A 20,783-nucleotide genomic window follows, 5' to 3' on the forward strand; every position below is an offset into this window, starting at 1 on the left:
GTTGGGAGTCACGGACGTTGGTGACACAGCACTTCGGAACTCACAGTCATGGACTTCGGCGAGGCTGCGGTGGGGGTTGGTCTGGTGGGGTCGTCGCACTCCAGTGGGGACCATGGCTTCAGTTGCAGGCGGCGTTGCGGATCCGGCAGTGGCGTCAGTCCAGGCGTCGTCCAAAGTCAGTGCACTTGGGTTTTCTTGTTTTTTCACCAGCTTCTCCTTTCAAGGGCCCATGGGCTGGATTAGGCACCACATGGCAGCGTAGGAGTCTCAGCAAGAGAGTCCAGGTGCTGGCACAATAAGTCTTTAATGTCCCAGAGACTTCAGAACAGGGGGCAAGCTCAGTCGAAGCCCTTGGAGCAACTTCTCAAGCAGGATACAAAGCAAAGTCCACTCTTTGCCCTCTCTAGGGCAGAAGCAGCAACTGCAGACGAACCCGGCAAGGCACACACACCAAAGGGGCAGTACTCCTACAGCTCTTCCGCTCTTGTCCTTGGCAGAGGTTCCTCTTTATCCAGAAGTGTTCTAAAAATCTAGGGTTTTGGGTCCACTACGTATACTCCTTTATGCATTTGAAGTAGTCAAACTTCAAAGGAAAGTTTCTGTTGTTGGCAAGATCCTGCCTTGCCCAGGCCTGGCCCCAGACACACACCAAGGGGTTGGAGACTGCTCTGTTTGAGGGCAGGCACAGCCCATTCAGGTGTAAGTGTCAACTACTCCTTCCCCACTCTAGCCAAGGACACTCATTAAGATATGCAGGCTACACCCCAGCTCCCTTTGTGTCACTGTCAAGAAGGAATTCACAACAACCCAACTGTCAGTCTGACCCAGATGTGGAATACACAAGCAGGCAGAGGCACAGAATGGTTAAGCAAGAAAATGCCCACTTTCTAAAAGTGGCATTTTTAAACTGACAATCTAAAAAACAACTTTACTAAAAGGTGTATTTTAAACTGTGAGTTCAGAGACCCCAAACTGCCTAGCTCTATCTGCTCCTAATGGGAAACTGCACTTAAAAGATATTTAAAGGCAGCCCCCATGTTAACCTATGAAAGAGATAGGCCTTGCAACAGTGAAAAACAAATTTGTCATTATTTCACTGTCAGGACATGAAAAACACATCAGTACATGTCCTGCCTTTAACACACACTGCACCCTGCCCAAGAGGCTACCTAGGGCCTACCTTAGGGGTGCCTTACATGTACAAAAAGGGAAGGTTTGGGCCTGGCAGTTGGGTACACTTGCGAGGTCGAATTCGCAGTTTAAAACTGCACACGCAGACAGTGCAGTGTACAGGGCTACTCATGTTGGTGGCACAATCAGTGCTGCAAGCCCAATAGTAGCATTTGATTTACAGGCCCTGGGCACCTCTAGTGCACTTTACTAGGGTCTTACTAGTAAATCAAATATGCCAATCATGGAAAAGCCAATTACACATGCAGTTTACACAGAGAGCACTTGTACTTTAGCGCTGGTCAGCAGTGGTAAAGTTCCCAGAGTCCTAAAACCAGCAAAAAACACAAAGTCCAGTTCACAGTCAAAACTTAGGAAGCAGAGGCAAAAAGACAGAGGAGACTACACCAAGGATGCAGGGTCTAACAGCGCCTTTCTAGAACGCCTATTGATACAGATTATTAGAGATCTAGGACTGAGTAAACAGAGCTGATTTGTTTCTCCACATTAGTTGTTCCCTTTAAATGACTCTACTGATCATTGGGCTAGAGGGGGCCCAACGAAGAGACATGCTAGCTTGATGCACACTATAGGAGGTGCTTCAATAACTGGCTGAGACTATCAAAGCTGCTAACAGAGCCATTGCATTGGTATGGATGCCCTGGGATGCAAGGCACCATGGTCTCATTGATACGGGTTGATGCATGCACCACAGAGCAGAGTTGGGGGGCGGATAGGATATCATTGCTAAGGATTGCTTTGTGTACCACAGAGGACCAGTCTCACCATAGACAATGATGGCGGCGGAGGAGCTACGGCGCCGTGCCACAATGTTCTTCGCCACACAAGTGTAGTTGCCAGTGTCAGCAAGCCGGGCTTGCTTCACTACCAAACTGTGGCCCACAGTGATGTAAATGTTGGTATCTAGAGCTGGGTCCACCATGTCTTCATTCTTCAACCATTCAACCTGCAAAACGAAGAAGAGCAGAGCACGTAGAGAGTGAGACGAGAGAGGGGGAAAAAGTAGGAATCAGAGAAATGAGGACATGAGCAAAGATGAAGACACTGAAATGAAAAACAGATTAATAAAGGTAGAAGAGATAAAAGGAGGTAAATACCTCGCAGGAAAGGGACAGAGAGTGAGAAAGTGGAGAGAGAGGGAGTGGGGAGAAATGCAGAAAACGAAAAAAGGACAGACATAATGACATGTAAAGACACACAAGAGTGGAGGGAAAGATGACAACAAGCCAAAATGATAGGGCAGAGAAGAGGGGTAAAAAGAAGAAAAGATGAGTATGTGACGGACAGGGAAAAGGACAGAATTGAATACATCGAAAGAAAATCAGATAAAGTTTGGAATGAAAAGGAGAAAGAGAAAAAGCAAGAAAGAGAAAGGGACGAATGAAAGAACGTGAGGGCACCAGCAAAGTGATAGAGATAAAGGCACTGAGTATAGAACATGAGGTACGAAGCAGGAGCAGTGAAAGAAGGACAAAGACAGTAGTCATGACTGAAACACAAATAGAATAGATGGAGGGGTAAGAGCAAGCAAGGGAATTAAAACGAAGGGGGAAAATGGAGGGAATAAATTAGGAGATTGCAAAACAATGAAAAGAAAGGGGTAAAAAGAGATGATGCACAAAGGATAGTAGATAAAACGTCATAAGACGCAAGAAACATGCGTTTAAGGTGGACGGTCCGACAGCAATTAATTTGCTGCATGGTTCTCTTAAAGAAAAATAATAAAACATTAAAATAAAGAACACTGTTGGGGAAGAGGGCAGCAAGGCAGAATGGGAGGGTCAAAGCGAGAAGCAAAGGGTGCAGGAGGCTAGGAGGAGGAAGCAGCAATTGAAGAAGCACATGAGTGAGAAAGCAACATTGGGTGTGGAAGCGCATTGGTGAGGTATAGAACCCGGACTGCAACAGAGAGGGGAAGAGAAGCAGACGAGAGAGACCACTGGAAAACACTTGTACTCCCAAGGAGTGCTAAACCAAAAAGAAAAATGTAGTGCCCATAAAGCCAAAAATTAAGCAGTGGAAGGACACAAGTAAAGGGGCAATGCTTGAAGGGAGGAACAAATACAGGAGGAGGAAGAAAAGCTCACAAAAGCTAACAAAAAGAAAGCAAATGAGAGTTACAATAAAGCCAACAAATGGTAAGCAATGGGTGGGCTCTGAGCCCCCTGTAAGTTCACTATAGTTCTTTCATAACCAGACAGCTTGATCTGTCTGGTAGGCGAGGCCTAAAAAGGACTCAAAGTCATATACGGGAATACTCAAAATTTGGGATTGATTTCTATAGGAAGGAACATGCTGGGGCTGTGGAAGAATGGCCTTGTGAGTGAAATCTGTGAATAGAAGACATTGTATTATTTCCATAGAGAGGACCAAGATGGGGCTGGGGGATGTCTTCATAAGGAATGTTTTACAGATGCTATCACTTTTGTACAGAAGTGCAGGGTGGGGCTGTGGCAAGGCAGTCTCAGTAGAACATATTTTAGTGGAAGATTTTACATTATTTCTATACAGAGGGCTTTTTGGTTGTCTGTGGAGACACGGCCTAAATAGAGGATGTTTTATATGAGCCGTTATTTCTGTACAGACGTCCAGGGTGAGGCTTTGGAAAGAGAGTTTTGTGAGGGAAATGTTTTTCAACAGGATTGACTTCCCACAGGAAGACACAAACTGCGAGTGTGGTGGATTACGGAGGTATTTACAACACACATTAGAAACCATCTCCTTAGGGGTGTGGTATTTACTGGGAGTTAATCAACAGCTCTGATTTAGGGTTTGACTGTGGAAAAAGGGGGAACCACACGGAAAAAAGATGCTACGTGCAGTACTTCCTCATGTACCAGAGTATTCCTTACATTTCCCCCTATAAATTCTGTCAATTTCTGCTAAAATGTATCAGGAGCAGATTTCAGGGATAAGGCATTACTATAAAAATATAGCTCCAGCTGCTGTGTGCAGGGGCTGGGAAATCCTGCAGATCCTGTAGTACAGAGAGGGTCCCAACCATTCAGGCCTCCCCATCCCTTAAAGGGGGCCAAATTCAGCCCAAATCCAATGAATATTTGTGAGCTATAGGAAACTCGGGGGCCCTCATTCCATTCTGCAGGTGGGAGCCATCATTTAAAGTTACGATACTGGCAGTGCTTAATTTGAGGGCCGGCAGTTATTTTTATGCCTCAAACATTTACTCCGATCAAAAGACATATATGGAAAAGGCGGAAGAAGAGAAAAACTAAAAAACGTCACTCATGGAGAAAGCAAAAAGCTGCAGGAGTGAGCTGAAGGGGCAGTGAGTCGCGGTAAATAGATTAAAGAGCCCCGAGATCGCTTTAGGATTACGCTGCCTTGAGATTCGGTGTTCGCACATTTAAATACAGCAGCCGTGTTTTTCAGAGGAGACATTGGGTACCGGCAGGTTTCTATTTACAAATTAAGCAGTGGCCACTTGTTCTAATAGGAATGTGCAGAGCTGTTTTTTATCAGTCTCTCGTTCTTCTGTTACTCACTGTCAGAAGGACGCTGTATTCTTTTAAAGTGATTTTATTTCATTACCCCATTGCCAAGATTTTCCCCTGGGGAGTCTGTTGGCTGAGGTTCGAGGGTGTTTCACTCACCTCAGCAGGCGGGATTCCTTCAGGGGGCCGGCATGGCAACTCAATCTCTTGGTCCAGAGGAACCTCCTTGGCCAAAGGCTCCTGCTCGAAGTTCTTCCTGAGATCTGGGGGAAAAAACAAACACGTCACGAAGCGGGAATTGGCTTTTTTGGGTGCAGATGGGTTCTTCAGGAGGCACAAAAGCATTAGAATACGCCAAAAAGGTGTACACACACACATGCCAAAATTTTAAACAAGGGAGTGGGAGAGTTTGGAAAAAATCGGGTCAATGTATTTCCCCCACTGGCTTCTAATAGGAAAGAGGCAATCCGAAGTAAATCGGGAGTCCACCGCCTGAATCAGGTCTGTTGGCATCTTCGTGTGTAGTAAAGGGCATTCCCACAGTGATCACTTCAATTTGAGGTCTTGCCTAGATCTAGTGTCAGGATGCATTGGACGACGCCTTGAATAACATCATCACCATGGCTTTTCCCATCGCAGGCGTCACAACCTCTACGAACTTGGTCATCATGGCAGCCACAGGCGCAGAAACCGTTGCCTTCCCAGTCAAATGACTTTGAATGCTTACAATAAGGAGTGTATGTATGTGGACCTATATAGTGGAAACCCAGCGTGGCAAAATGTATAAAAATGAGCGAAATTTAAATTACGCTACTGAAAGTATTAGAATTCACAATTTTCACATTAAGCAACATCACACCATTTCTCATGTTTCATTTTATGTGAACGAGCTCACATAAATTTAATTTGCCAGAGAATTGTTTGTGTAGAATAAGTCTCGCCTAAAGACATTTTCTGCTTGTAGCATTCTGTTGGCAGTATTGTGCACGCTAAATATGCCCTGAAAAAAGTCATGCAAGATAGCGGAAAAACACATTTCTTCTATAATTTCGTTAATTTTTTTCACATCCCAATTTAATAGAGTGATAAACAAAATGGGGGAGTGCGTTTTCCATATTTTTATAGCAGAGAACTTTACAGACAAAATAAACGACTACGTGGCTGCCAGCTTCATTGTGTACACATCTACGAAATCTACAAAATAACACAGGCACTGTTTTTCTTCTTAGTTAGTGATCCGAGTTGGGTCAGTAACTAAAAAAAAAAAAGTAAAAAAAAAAAACCTGCGAAAACATGTTTTTTTAAAGCTGGGGGAGTCAGAACATGGTGCAGGGTGAGGGAAATGGCAAAACAACACAGGAAAGGTAGTTGTAGTATCGCGCCCGTGACACAAAGGTGTTGCGACCACTACCAAGGGGAGTTTGTTCAGAGGGGTATTTTGCGATACCCCCCTAGTGTTATATGTTAATGAAGTGACCCTCGGGTCACGTGAGTAGGACTCAAGGAAGTGGGCACAGCCGGCAGGCGTGGTCACGTGTATCCTCCGCCTGGCAACACCAGAGCACACCCGTGGAGCTGGGGCCCTGTGTGATAAGCCACCACGCATGTATGGCCTTATTTATGGTGCGCAGTTAAATAATGGAGCCAGTGCGCCCCTGACACCCTACGATTTGACACTGGCAACGAGGGTGCCTACTGTGTGTCCCCACGATGCGGCGGCCGCTCGCCTTGCCTCTTGGCTTGCGGTGCTCGTACCAGTCGGTTGGAGATGCTAGGCAAGTCGTGCCTCACCGACGATGTGCTGCCAGCAACAAAGTATGGAGTGCATCAGCGGTGTGAAGGGCGTCCTCCGGCCTCTGGGAAGCAACGTGTGTGGGGCGAGGGGCCGGTGAGCCAGATTAGGCCCTGCCCACCCCAGTCAAGGAGTCTCTTAAAGGGGCAGAGTCTCAAATTACTAGTGTTGCCATTTATCCTGCATAACAGCACCCAGTGTTGCACCCTCCTGTCGCTTGACTGGCCAAACTCAAGTGCAGCACACAACACACAGTATTTGAGCTGTGCACTCAGCTGGTGAAGGAGAGAGCAGGTAGACCCGAGGAAGTAGGGCAGATCTGGGTCAAAAGAAAACAAACATAAACAAAAAAAAGAAGGAAGGAAGAAACACAAAATGAATACCATACCCCCATAGATCCATTCATAGTGGAAGGCGCCCCATCGGCACAGGCAGCCAGGTGGAAGGACTGGGTTGAGAAAGCACTGCTATTTTTTGAAACCATAAAAATCGTAGATGCCCAAAAGAGAGCCATGTTACTGCATCTAGGAGGGAAAGATATATATCGGATATTGAAAACGATTGGTGAAGCAACACCAAAAACACACCTGACCCTCATCGCAGCCCTTAAAGCGCACTTTGAACCCATGGTCAATGTAGACTATGAAAGATTCATATTCAGGCAACCCCTGCAAAGCGCCGAGGAGTCAATTGACATGTTCTATACAAGACTCAAAGAATTGGCCACCACGTGCAACTTCCAAAATGAAAAGGATGAAATCCAAGGGCAAATTATTCAAGGGTGTGCCTCATCGAAATTACAGGAACGAATCCTAGAGGAGTCAGGACAGTCCCTAGCAGACATATTGATGATGGGAAGAACAAAGGAACTGTCGAAAGCGACAGCCTCACACATGGAGGCAGCGCTCCAGTGCCCCGTCAAGGTAGAGCAGGTGGCCGTAGTCACGCCCACGCCTTATAGACCCAAACCAAAGAAACAAACACCGTCGCAGAGAACATGCTGGCGATGTTGGAGGATCACTGCACCCCTTGTCAGGCTGTCCAGCCAAAGAAAAGACGTGCGCAGGATGCGGCAAGCTAAATCATTTCATCAAAATGTTCCAACTGACGAAAAGTATACCAACTCGAACCACTGTAAACACAGCCCTCGAAGTTCAAACCCGGCAAGTGACATGGACGACAATGAAGACGAAACACAAACAATGCATTCCATCTTCATGGTCAGCGCTGCCGCACACAAACACGAGAGACTGCCCACGTACAAAATACTTATAGCCAGATGTCCAGTAGCGGCTATAGTAGACACCGGAGCATCCATCAATGTCATGGCAGATACCACGTATCAAAGCTTGCAGCCGTGACCACCCCTGACACCGACCCATATTAGAGTGTTTGCCTAAGGGAAAAGCTCAGCCACTCACAATGACAGGAAGGTTCCGACCTCCCATCTGCCATGGACCACACGAAATAGAAGCCTATATATACGTTGCAGAGGAGGGCCAGCGCACACTTCTGGGATGTCACACGACTGAAGCTCTAGGCATCGTGACTTTCACACTCGGTGTCTATGTCGAATCTCTCAGTGACATTCTCGATTCTTTCCCGCAAGTATTCGAAGGAATAGGGTGCCTCAAAACCAAAGAAATCACCTTCCACATAGATCAGTCAGTTCAACCTGTGGCACTCCGCCACAGACGGATTGCCTTCCACCTCAGGCTTCTTGTTGAAAGAGAACTGGAGAAACTGGAGCCTGCAGGCATTGTCGAAAAGGTAAAGGGCCCAGTGCCATGGGTGTCGCTGATTGTAGTGGCCAGGAAACCAAAACAACCAGGAGAAATCAGAATTTGCATAGACATGAGGTTACCCAATGCCGCGATCAAGAGAGAAAGCCATTTAACTCCTACCATTGATGACTTCATTGGGGAACTGAGCGAAGCCTGCTGGTTCTCAAAATTAGACCTTTGGTCGGGGTATCACCAACTAGTCTTAGCAGAAGAGTCGAGATACATCACAACGTTCTCAACTCATGTGGAACTTCACCGCTACTGGCGATTACATTTTGTAATTTCCAGCGCGGCAGAAGTTTTTCAGAACACGATCCGCTAATTGCTAATAGACTTACCTGGAGTCATCAACATTAGTGATGACATTTTGATCTATACCAAAACCATTCCAGAACACCATGCGCAACTAAAGAAAGCCCTTTAGCGCATCCACAAATCTGGCCTGACTCTCCACAGAGAAAAATGTGAATTTCTAAAGGATAAACTGCAGTTTGTCGGCTATGTGCTTTCATCTGAGGGAGTTGCTCCTGACCCTGACAAAGTTGCAGACATCAAGAACGCTCTTCTGTCCACCAGGGTAACAGAAGTCCATAGCTTTCTAGGCATGGTGAACTACTGCAGGAGATTCATTCGAGACCTCACGTCCCTCACACAACCATTGAGAGACCTGACTAAAGCCACCACAGCGTAGTCATGGGGTCCAGCCCAAGAGAGTGCGTTGCAAGTGACAAAAGATGCCTTGTCTGCGAACACCACACTGCAATATTTTGACCCCCGGAAGGATACCACCATAGCAGTAGGTGCCACCCCGACAGGGTTAGGAGCAATACTCCTACAGAAGCTGCGAGAGGACGAGTGGGATCCAGTGGCATATGCTAGCAGGTCACCAACGGACACAGAAAGAAGATACTCACAGATCGAACGAGAAGCAATTGCCATTCTTTGGGAGTGCAAGCATTTTCATCTCTGTGTATGGCCACCCGTTCATGGTCACAATTGACCACAAGCCACTGATCCCCCTCTTCAATGGCACCACTTCCAAGCCACCCCCTCACATTGAAAAGTGGATGCTACAACTACAGGAGTACAACTGTAAGGTGGAATATCGCCCGGGCTTGAGCAATCCAGAGGACTATCTTTCGAGGCATCCGAGGCCAGCCACCCTCACCGAAGAAAGTGAGGCTCAGGAAACAGAAGAATATGTCAGATGTGTAATGGAGAGGTCTATACCTCTACCCATCTCCGTCAAGGCCATCCAGCAAGCAGCGGCCCAGGACGAAAACCTACGAGTCATGCGAGTGATGGAAACCCAGGCATGGCACACAATGCAGAAACAATGGCGTAGCCTCACCCCAGACACGCAGGACACTATCGAAGCGCTGTACAGCGTCCGTCAAGATTTGACAGTTAGTGGTGAAGGCTGCCTCCTTCGAGGACACTGGCTGGTGATCCCTACCAGCCTGACCAACAGAGCGGTTCAACCAGCGCATGCTGGCCATCAAGGTATAGTGAAGACTAAGAGTTGTCTGAGGACTAAAGTCTGGTTCCCAATGATGGACTTCAAAGTTGAAGAGCTAGTACGCTCATGCCATTGGTGTCAAGTGACTGGAGAGCAAAGTATGCCAGTCCCCATAGAAACTGAAAAGCGGCCCAAGAGACCTTGGGTCGCAGCCAGCCTTGATTTCAGGAGCCTTGCTGATGGAAAACACATGATGGAACTAATTGATGATTTCTCCAGATATCCGGAGGTGGAGATCATCCAGTCTTTGACAGCAAAGGAGGTAATACCAAAACTAGACAAAAATACTTGACACTCACGGAGTGCTCCAGGAAATTATAACTGACAGTGGTCGACCTTTTCAAGGAAAGGACTTTGCAGAATACATCACTTCTCTTGGCATCAAACACAGGAAAATAATGCCACAATGGCACCAAGCCAATGGAGAGGTAGAACAGTTCATGCGCACACTGAACAAGGTGGTACGAATTGCTGTTGCAAAAAAGGAAATGCGAGAACTAGCGGTGTACTATTTTCTGCAAGATTACCGTCAGACACCACACTCTACGATGGGGGTTGCCCTGAGTCACCTCCCCATGGGGCGGGTTGTTGCGGATGTCATTCCCCATCATGAATCAAGGACTCCTGAAATGGTTGACGAAGCCAAAGAATATCCTAAAAGAAAGCGCTCCAATGACCGAGCCAGTTTTCAGCGGCGGTCCCGCCTATCAGACTTGCAGGCTGGAGATTGGGTTCTTCTAAAGGATAGATTCCCAGGCAGCCAGTTCCCGAGCACCATTCGAGGACCGCCAGTGGATCATAGCTCGGTGACAAGCATCCTTGGTAGTTGCGCAGAGGGAAACAGAACAGGTTGCCCGAAACATCTCCCATTTCAAAAGATTCTGTTGCCCGGTCTCTCACACTGATGTAGACACTGCGGGTAACCCCACCTTACCGGACATGGATGATGGTTCAGATGATGACCGACTGGGAGAGCCCGGTCGAAAAAATGAACAAGTGAGTGGCGCTCCTGAATCCCATAATCAGGAGAGCAGTCTGGGTGCCAGTCCTGACAACGCCCTGTTGCTTGCCAGGAGATTGGTGGCGTCACGGTATGAATTGAGAAGCAACCCTACACCCTCGACTTGATTGCAAGATTACCTTGTCTGAATGCTTCTTGTTACACCTGTGCACAGTTTAATTCCTGTTACTCTGGTTTATGTTTTGGGAGGTATGTAGTGTCGCGCCTGTGACGCAAAAGTGTTGCAACCACTACCAAGTGGAGTTTGTTCGGAGGGGTATTTTGCGATACCCCCAGTGTTATATGTTAATGAAGTGACCCCCGGGTCATGTGAGTTCGACTCAATAAAGTGGGCACGGCCAGCAGCCGTGGTCAAGTGTATACCTCTGGCCGGCAACACCTGAGCACACCTGTGGGGCTGGGGCCCTGTGTGATAAGCCACCACGCGTCTATGGCTTTATTTATGGGGCGCAGTTAAATAATGGAGCCAGCGCGCCCCTGACACCCTACGATTTGACAGTAGTAAGCGAATGATGAAGCAACAAGAAAGAGTGGGGACACCAAAGTAACAGAAGTGGGATGATGAAAGCAATCGAGGGGAGAGGAGGGGTGGAAGGGAAGCAAAGGCAGCGGATGGGGAGAGCTGGAGGGAAAGCAACACAGTGTTTGGGAGAAAGCCGCTGGGAGGGGGTAGCTGGAGAAAACAATGGGAAGAAGCGCCTCAGTGACTACAAGAGGGAGGGGGCAGGGACAAGCAGTCGGGCAAGAGAGGGCAACGCGGAGTGCCGGGGGAGAGATGGCTTGAATACCCACGCACTCTAATGGAGTGCTTCACAGAAAAGAAAAAAGTAGTGCTTGAACAGTAAGCAGAGGAAGTAGACCTGGCAGCAAATCAAGGAGATTGTGTAGAGGCAATGCTCCATAGTACGATTAAACACAAGGTTGACAATCCTGAACACATAAGAAACAGGCAACCAATGTGATTGACAAGACAAGCCAACCAATGGTAAGCAACGGGCAGGCTCCAATCCTCTCTCTGTTTTTGGCAAGGCACAATATGCCTTATAACAGACTGTGCATTCGCTGACAATTAGGCTTGACCTGAAGACATTGGCATGAGATGTGCCTAACTGTGATTTTGATCAGGTATTCCTCCACACATTAAGCCAAATTCAGTTATTTGGCTTTAGCTGAACGCTTTTATATTGCATGTGATGACAAGTTAAATAAACACTGGCAAAGTCAGTATGTCTTGACTATGAGATTATTGCTTTTGGCATCGCCTTTGTTTCCTGCGGTACAACATGGGCATCATCGACTTTGGCAATGATTTGTAGCCATGCTGTATAGTAACATGACTAAAAATAATAATAAAAATGAACTATGATGTACCTAGCGCTATTGCACTTTTAATTTTACAAAGGGCATTAGACCTAGCTGTGTCACAGAGCTTTTTCAAATTACTTTTAGCTATACTGCAAGCATCCGCCCTGCTGTACAGCATGACTACAAAGCATTGCCAAAGCCAATACCTCTAATTTTGGCTATGCCAATAGGTACTGCATGTGAGAGCTACTGGCTTTGTTGTCGTGAAGTGGCATTGTGTGGCGTGGAGTAGCACTGTGAGGAGTGGAGCAGAGTGGCCTTGTGTGGTGTGGAGTGGCATTGTGTGACATTGTGAGGAGTAGAGTGACTTGTGTAGTGGAGTAGAGTAAGAGTGTGGCGTGGAGTAGCACAAAGTGGTGTGGAACGGAAATATGCGGCATGGTGTGGAATTACGTGGTGTGGCATGGAATCAGGTGGCATGGAATTGTGTGGAGTGGAGTAGTTTATGTGGTATAGAGTGAAGTGGAAATATGTGGAGTGGATTTATGTGAGTGTGGAGTAGAATTATGTGATGTGGAATTGTGCTGCATGGAGTGCAACTGTGTGGCCTAGAGTGCAATTGTGTGGCATGGAGGGCAATTGTGTGGAGGTGAATTATATGGCATGGAGTTGAATTATGTGGTGTGGTGTGGAATTAGGTGGCATGGCATTCAATTATGTGATGTGGAATTATGTAATGTGGAGTGGAAATATGTGGTGTGGCGTGGAATTATGCAGCTTGGCATGAAATTGTATGGCGTGGAATTCTGCTGTGTTAAAAGGAGTGGAGCTGTGTGGCGTACAATGGAGTAGAATTATGTGGCATGTAGTGGAATTATGCACCAGGGACTGGAATTATGTGGCTGAGGAATGTTATTGTGTGGCGTAGAACTGTGTGATGTAAAGTTGGATTGTGAGACATGGAATCATGTGGTATGGAATGAAGTTGTATGGTTTAGAGTGCAATTGTGTGGTGTGGAGTGAAATTGTCTGGAGATGCATTATGAGCTGTGGAGTGGAATTATGTGGCATGGAGTGGCATTATGTGGTGTGGAATTGTGTTGCATGGAGTGGAACTGTGTGACATGAAAGAGTGCAATTGTGCGGCACGGGCTGCAATTGTATGGAAATTAATTATCTGGCATGGAGTGGAATTATATGATGCAGAGTAGCTTTTGGTGGCATGGCGTGGATTTATGTTGTGTGGAGGTGGAATTGTGTGGTGTGATGTGGAATTGTATTGTGCTGAGTGAAATTATGTGTTGTGGAGTGGAATTATGTGGAGTGGAGTGGATTCATTTAGAGTGGTGAAATTATGTGGAGTGGATTTGAGAGCAGTGGAGTGAAATTATGTGGAATTGAGTGCAGTGGAATTATGTGGCATGGACGTATGTGCCGCTGAGTGGAATTATATGATGTGGAATTATTTGTCATGGAAGTGTGTGCAGTGGAATTATGAGGCGTAGAATGGAATTGCGAGACTTGGAATTGAGTGTCATGGAGTGCAATTGTGTGACATTTTGCTCAACGCACCACCTCCCCATGGCAACAGTCCAGGCCGAATTGCCATACCAGGTGGTCCCTGGACTGGAAACATGCATCCTGAAACTGGTTTTGAGGTATCACCCCTCATCAGCAAGGGTTGCTTGGATCCAGTGGTACAGTGAGCACTTGATTCACTTCTGGGCATAACCTTGCCACTTAGAGCAACTATAGCAACACAAAAAGATGATGGATGGAATGCTGAACATTTTCAAACATTCACCCCCAGTCCCAGATCTGTTACTGGGGGGTGAATGTTTGACAATGCTCAGTATTCCGTCCATCATCTTTTTGTGTTGATATAGTGTAGAACTATGTGTCATGGTGTGGAATTGTATGCTGTGGCGTGGAGTGGAATAATGTAGCATGAAATGGAATGGTGTGCGGTTGAATTGTGCTGTAGAACTGTGTGGCATGGAAATGTGTGGTAATGAGTAGAATGGAACTATTTGGCATGGAGGGAAATTATGTTGTGTTTCCTGGTTATATCTGGAGTGGAATTATGTGGCATGAAGTGGAACTATGGGGCATATTTATGAAAAGTGGTGCAGCACCTCTCTTCTTGCATCCCTTAGCAAACCCCTAACGCTATCATGTGTGCTCCGTATTTAATATACCATGCACCATGGCGGTAGTTAGAGTACTAGCATCAGAATTTTTTATGCTAGTTCGCCGCTTTGCAGGATTAGCGTCAAAAATGTTGATGCTAATCCTGCAAAGCACCCAGAGGCCCGTTGTAACCAAAGGGAGCCTCATTTTAAAGCCTGTCCTCAGCAGGCGTTAAACGTGATAAAAAACTGCCACAAAGAAATCTCTTAGATTTATTTGCACCATTTTTTGGCCTGCCTAATGGGGAACGCCCTTTTTGCATACATTTTTCCTGGCACAGGCATAATGTAGCGCAAAGAATTACATAGTGACGCAATGCATGCACAGTGCCACTTTGTAAATATAGCGTGGCATTTTTGCCCATCTAACGCCACATTAGCATATAAAAAATGACGCTAATGTGTCATTAGGATGGCGTTAGGCCCTCTTAAATCTGGGCCTATGTGTCATGGAAATATGTGGTGTCAAATTGAATAATATGTTATCGAATTGTGTTGCTTGGCATGAAATTCTCTAGCATGGATTATAACAGTATGACATGGTGTGCAATTGTGTAATGTGGAGTGCAAATGAGTGATGTGGAATACCATTGTGGGGAGTGGAATTATGTGGTGTGGACTGAAGTGGAATTATATAGAGTGCAGTGGAATTATGAGGCATGGAGTATAGTGGAATTATGTAGTGCAAAGTGGAATTATGTGGTGTGGAGTGGAATTATGTGGCATGGAGTGGAGTAGAATGAAGTTCCATGGAGTGGAATTGTAAGACATGAAGTAGAATTGTGCAGCGTGGAATTGAGAGCTGTGGAATTGTAAGACATGGAATTGTGCAGTATAGAATGGTGTATTGTGTAGTAGAGTTGTGTGATGTGGTGGGAAATAGTGTGTCATGGAACTGTGTGGTGTGGAATGGCGTGGTTTCGGATATGTGGAGTGCAATTGTGTGCGGATTGAACAACAAAAAAGAACACAGGGAGGAGTTTATAAACACTAGGAAAGCAAGATGAGGAAAGCAAGGATGAAATCAATAAGTATAAGTATTCAAATTAAACAGCATGTGGTTGGTGAAAAGAAGAGTGTTTGTTTATAAAGATAACCTGTTTGTGGAAACTTGTGCAAAACGTCTGAAGTTTGTGACAGTGTCTGGAGGAGTGATCAGAAGTAAATGTGTCTGCAATGGAATGTGGATTTGAAATCTTGGAAACATAGGCAGTGGCACATGTTGCGTGAAATATGCTTGTGTTAGTTAAGTAAATGAAGGAAGGCGTGGGTTTAAATAAAGGTATCCTGGCTAATAAAAATGTGGAGAGAGGAATATAACAATGTTTATGCTTTCAAAATATGTGCATTGTAAAAAGCCTGAAAGCACATTGGCCTATATTTATACTCTGTTTGCGCCGGATTTGCATAATTTGTTTTATGCAAATCCAGTGCAAACTTAACACCATATTTATATTTTGGCACCCGGCATGTCTAGCGCCAAAATATTGGAGTTAAGGACATTTTTTGCCTGTGGAAAACTACCTTGCATCAATGAGATGCAAGGTAGGCGTTCCAGCGCAAAAAATGCCTCAAAGGCCCTAGCGCCACATTTATCCCCCCGTGCAAAAATCATGCACATGTGGAGGAGGGCCTTAAATAATGGTGCAAAGCCTGCTTAGCACCATTATTTAACGCCTGGGTATGGGCAGGCGTAAGGGGACCTGGAGGCAGATTTCCATGGTTATAGACCATGGAAATTGCCCACAGGTGCCCTTTCCCCAGGGACACCCCCACCCACCCCTACCCCCACCAGGAGGTCACCTACGGATGTGGACCCATCTGAAGGTAAGTCCGGGTATGTATATATATATATTTTTTTTTTACCAACGCCGCTCGGTGGCCCTGACTTGGGGCCCCCTGCACGGTGCTGGTCTCAATGGCCATGCCCAGGGGACATTTGACCCCTGGGCATGGCCATTGGGGTGGCGGGCATGGCTCCTGTCTTTACTAAGACAGGCGCCATGTCCACGGGGCTTGTGCGCCAGAAAATGGTGCCACACTGCTTTGAAGCAATTTCTTTGCCTCTAAACAGTGTTGCGCCATAATTTGGTGCACAAGTCCCGGTTCCCCTATGCCTCCCAGGCCCTGTTTACGTCCTTTACAAGGAAGCTAACAGGGCCTTAGCGACGGCTAGCGCCATTCCATAAATCTGGCACCGACTGGTGTCATGGAATGGCGCTATACTTTTTGCCACAAACCTGCGCTAACGCAGGTTTGCTGCAAAAGTATAAATCTGGCACATTGTTTTTAAATTACGGTAATATTTTGCATTTTAAGTGAAAGTGACTGTTCAAGTAAGACTAAAAGGAGGAACATGGGGCAGGAATATGGAAAAGTGGTAGGTGGGAGAGGGAGAAAAAAATAGTCTTTGAATAGCGTGAGCGGTGGACACACTCTAATTAAAATGAATCAATCTGTGCTTGGCCTGTGAGCCACACAAAGAAAAGGAAATGACAACTGGCGGGTGTTGGACAACTACGAAGCACAATAGTATCCAGTGGAGAGGTTGCAAGCCCCATGATATACACAATAGTTTCAAAGAGACAGTGCAGGCGCTGCATAGCCGAGACCTAAAATACAGAGGGCCGGCATATTGCTCTTTGCTGAAATAATTCGCTGTTTTATACATATAATTTTTTAACAACATAAGATGGAATGTTAAAAAATAAAACAAGAGAAACAGAGGAAAACAAATGCAAAAGGTTGTTTTATTGCTTTTTTATGTGTGCTTATAAGGTGTAAAACACTAGCTAAAAAATTATACTCACCTTCCTGTTCTGAAGAACATTTAATTTGTGATTCTTTTAAATTATATTACATTTGAAACACTAGTATTTATGTTATGCTTTACGCAGAGGGCATTACTTCTGTTTCCCTTACCACAAACCAGCACAAATTCTCCCACCCCCTGCACGACCCCTTAAATGCAATCACGTTAGTGTTATAAGTAAACCTGAGGAAATAGTCGTCACCTTGAAAGGTCAAATTTCCCAGCTGGTTACAGACAGAACTTAATTTGTAAAAGTCCAAGCGCAGGGCCTCAACGTTTTTTTAGGAGCCACTGGTCCACTGCTGAGTGTTGGGTTTGCCACATACCACGGTTGCCTGGTGATTGCTCCACCACATCACCATTTCTGCCACTACCTCACACTATCCGTCTCGCAGCTGTATTTTCTTATTCACTTCTGATGCCTTTCATTGTCATTGTTTGCCTATCTTCATCCCCCCTCTTCTTGCTCTCTTTTCAAAATCGCGCTCTCTCGCTCTGGATCAAAGTCTGGTGATGAAAAATAAGTGCTGGTTATCCAAAAATAACTGCAGGTGCCCCCCACCGACAACCACTGGCACAAATTAAGCACAGTTAAAGTCAAGAAGACAACAACCCGTAAATGGATCAGCCTGTAGGGAAGGATGGGAGGATTCTACACTGTGTAATGGGAAATGAAGCACTGAATATTTTTGGCCTAGGCATGGAATGCAGGAAAGGCTGCACACTAGGCATCACTTCCGGTTGTCATAATAGCCCCAGAGCCAGTCTACGCTACATATGGCCTGGTCACGTTGTGCTGTTCTTTGAACCCCAACAGACCTAGCTTGGCAAGAGCTCGTCTGACTCCCCTGGCTACCTGTATTAATAGGTATTTATAACAACAGACTGCCTTTTGTGGGCATAGCCTTGTATACAGGAGCAGCAGCAGCTGGTGTGGTTCTAGGCCATCGGTCAGTGCAAGAGATCCAACCCTTAGCCAGATAGCCTTGTCTTTAGAGTCCAGGGCAAGAGAGGTGAGGGTAGAATCTGTGATCTCTAGCAGAACCCTTTGATTTTGGGACTTATTTCTAGAGAGAGTCGGTGGCTGAGGGAAAAATATCCCTGGATCCTCCCTCTTGCGCTTAGTCATATCCAGTCAGACTGCAGCTATCGACTGCTTTAGCAGAAAAAAATCATCCTATGTACTGAGTTCCTTGACAGTAATAGGAAATTCTGTCCACTAGCAGCTCAGTGCTGTGCCCTTGAGTTTTGCACCTTTCAATGTGCTTGGTGCAAAATTTCATGGCTTTAAAGTTGTTACTAGGTAATTCTTCAACGAAAACAGTTGAGCTCAAGTCCTCTGCCTATAGAAGCATTGTCTTCTCTTTGACCTTTTTAGGCCAGTCCTACCACAGGGTCATACTCCCCCAGTTATCAAGCAGGTGAGCACTGCTCAGGGACTTTGCTTAGGGTGTCCATGCGTTTGATTCCATACTGTCTCTGCCAACGAGAGTCAAGTGTTCTGCTTAACTCACCAACTCTAATGACAACATTGGCAGGGATAGCAGGAAAGCGGGCTCTTGGGTCAATGGTGCACATAAAGTTCTGGAAGAACCTGCTGTCTACGCTGGAGGCATGCTGTCTGGACAGCTTCAGAGGGGTTCGACCAAACTATGTAAAAAATCTATATTCAGAGTGAAGTCTCAGAAAAGGACTCTGACGAATTTGAAAGCAACGTTAACCTGTCTGCACCCAAAGTATAATCTCATACAGGATAAAAAGGCGAGACCCCTGGGGGCACTATATCTGAATAAGTATTTAAGGGGCTACCCACCTCGTTGAGAAACAAAGCAGAGTGAAACATGGGGTTGGCTTTAAAGGTCGATGGGGGGCCATGAAGTAATCATATGTTCCCTTCTTTCTGTGCCCAGTGACACCGCCATCACTCATACCCTGCCCAAAGATAATTGTTGCATCTGATTGTCCATCAGAACTGGATACTGAACTGGCTGGAGTCCCTTGGTTGGTCCTAGTCTTCTCCACCCGACAAGTGTTCCTCAGATTAACTTTCTATGGTGCCTCTTAAGGTCTACTTTTACCCCAGATGCTTACAACATTGGGTGAGTTCACTCTAGATTGTAGGCCAGAGATTAAAACCCTTTTAAAACATGAATTTATTTTAAGAGGTATCATTTAAGAAAGTGCACTAATTTCTTATTGTATGAAGGATGCGTAGTGTGCCCAGACGTTGTAAGGCCTTCCCGTAGCACTAATGTAGACAGGGGTGGTGGCAGTAACCAGTGCAAATGCAGGGGGTAGTAAAGGTCCATGGACCAGATCACAATTCACTGCCCAAAGTTCACAGAATGCAGAAGGCCAATTTAAAACTATTTTCAGAGTGTCATGTTTCTAGATAAAGACCGAATATAGGAGACAGAATCCAGTGAGTAAAGCCTGTAGATTATGAAGGAATCGTTCATTGGAATCCTTGTATCTTGTTTTAGGTACCTCTGCATATTCAAGTAGGCTGCTCATAGATGTTTGGGCAGCCATTAGCATAGGAAGGAACACTCTGCATAAACATTCTGGTGCCAAGCTATAGAGTGCTTTGTGAGTTGGGTACAGGGCTTCGAAGTCAGCTCATTCTTTGATTAACGGCAAAGGCAGGGAGGGGTGTCCTTTTAGTGTTGTGATAAGAGCATTTCAAGTTGAAGATTGCTCTTACTGTATGAAAAGTGAGCATTTATGGGAGAGCTGCAGGTTCAGCAGTTCCTCTTTGAGTCATCACAAAAAGAGCGAACTGCCTGCATGCCTCAATAAATGAGTACACCAATCTGTCTCGCATAGAAAACATATGTAAGAAGCTGATTAAATCTCCTCGCCTCTAGAATGAGCAGTAGCGTAGCAAGAATGTCATGGGCCATGGCGCAAGCAAGGGAAATTGCCCCTTTGTCTGCTGTTGGGGTAGTAAAATACAGCATTGTCAGGCTTAAATGGCCCCCTGTGCACTGCATCTGCTACACCAATAGGAGCACCCCAAAAAATGCAATGGCTGAGAATTACATTAGCTCAGTCATACTAACTACCTATCACAGTAGTGCAACCATCAGCCTCCCATGTCAAAATATCAAGCTTTTCACAGCAACCCAAGGGTGTGATTTGCATTTTGACAGCAAGTGCAGTGCACCAGGGCACAGAGCTTGAGAGGCCCAATAAACCATGATTATTACTGTGTTTTACAATTCAAATATCAGCTTGGGGGCCATTTCCTTCTTTGCACTAGGGCCCATGAAACACTGTCTATGCTGCAGAATCAGCCTACAATATTGAATCCATAATGTTGACTACCACTAGACCACCATCTAACTAAAGGCAGGTATGGCTTTATTATTCTTAACTCCTCATCGACGCACCTTGACAATATAAATATTCTGGCTCTGGGTGAACATGGCTAGTGTTGTGATTATAAACCTGATGTGGGTGAGTTTAGCAGCTCAGAGAGATGAAAGTCTGAGCAAACGCTGATGGGCATTCAACTTGGAGTCTTCAGGTTGCACACAGATGTCAGTGGGGAGCGCTCTGGTTGCCACCCCCTTCACTCGCGCCCTTCCGCTGTCTTCCCTTGTTTACTTCCCTATTCATATCTCGCCAGCTCTCTCTCTTTAATGTATACTCTCTGTCTCCAGGCCCCTCTTCCACGTCGTTCTCCGTTCTCCGTCATCCTCAATTCTCTGTTTCT

General features: G+C 45.9%; 1 protein-coding gene across 3 annotated transcripts in view; it reads right to left on the reverse strand.

Annotated features, from left to right (window-relative positions):
* The window catches only part of UNC5A (unc-5 netrin receptor A), a 902,953-nt gene that overhangs the window by 338,574 nt on the left and 543,596 nt on the right, over positions 1–20,783 (reverse strand). For 2 of the 3 annotated variants that reach the window (XM_069244554.1, XM_069244553.1), the window contains exons 4-5: positions 4,803–4,906; positions 1,957–2,137 (exon numbers count right to left, since the gene is read on the reverse strand). In XM_069244554.1, the coding sequence (XP_069100655.1) occupies positions 1,957–2,137; positions 4,803–4,906 (285 nt within the window). Of the gene's footprint in view, positions 1–1,956; positions 2,138–4,802; positions 4,907–6,398; positions 6,520–20,783 lie in introns of those variants that run through there. The other variant, XM_069244555.1, reaches the window with a different exon arrangement.

This window comes from Pleurodeles waltl, chromosome 7 (genome assembly GCF_031143425.1).
Source record: "Pleurodeles waltl isolate 20211129_DDA chromosome 7, aPleWal1.hap1.20221129, whole genome shotgun sequence".
In the NCBI taxonomy this organism is placed as follows: Eukaryota; Metazoa; Chordata; class Amphibia; order Caudata; family Salamandridae; genus Pleurodeles; species Pleurodeles waltl.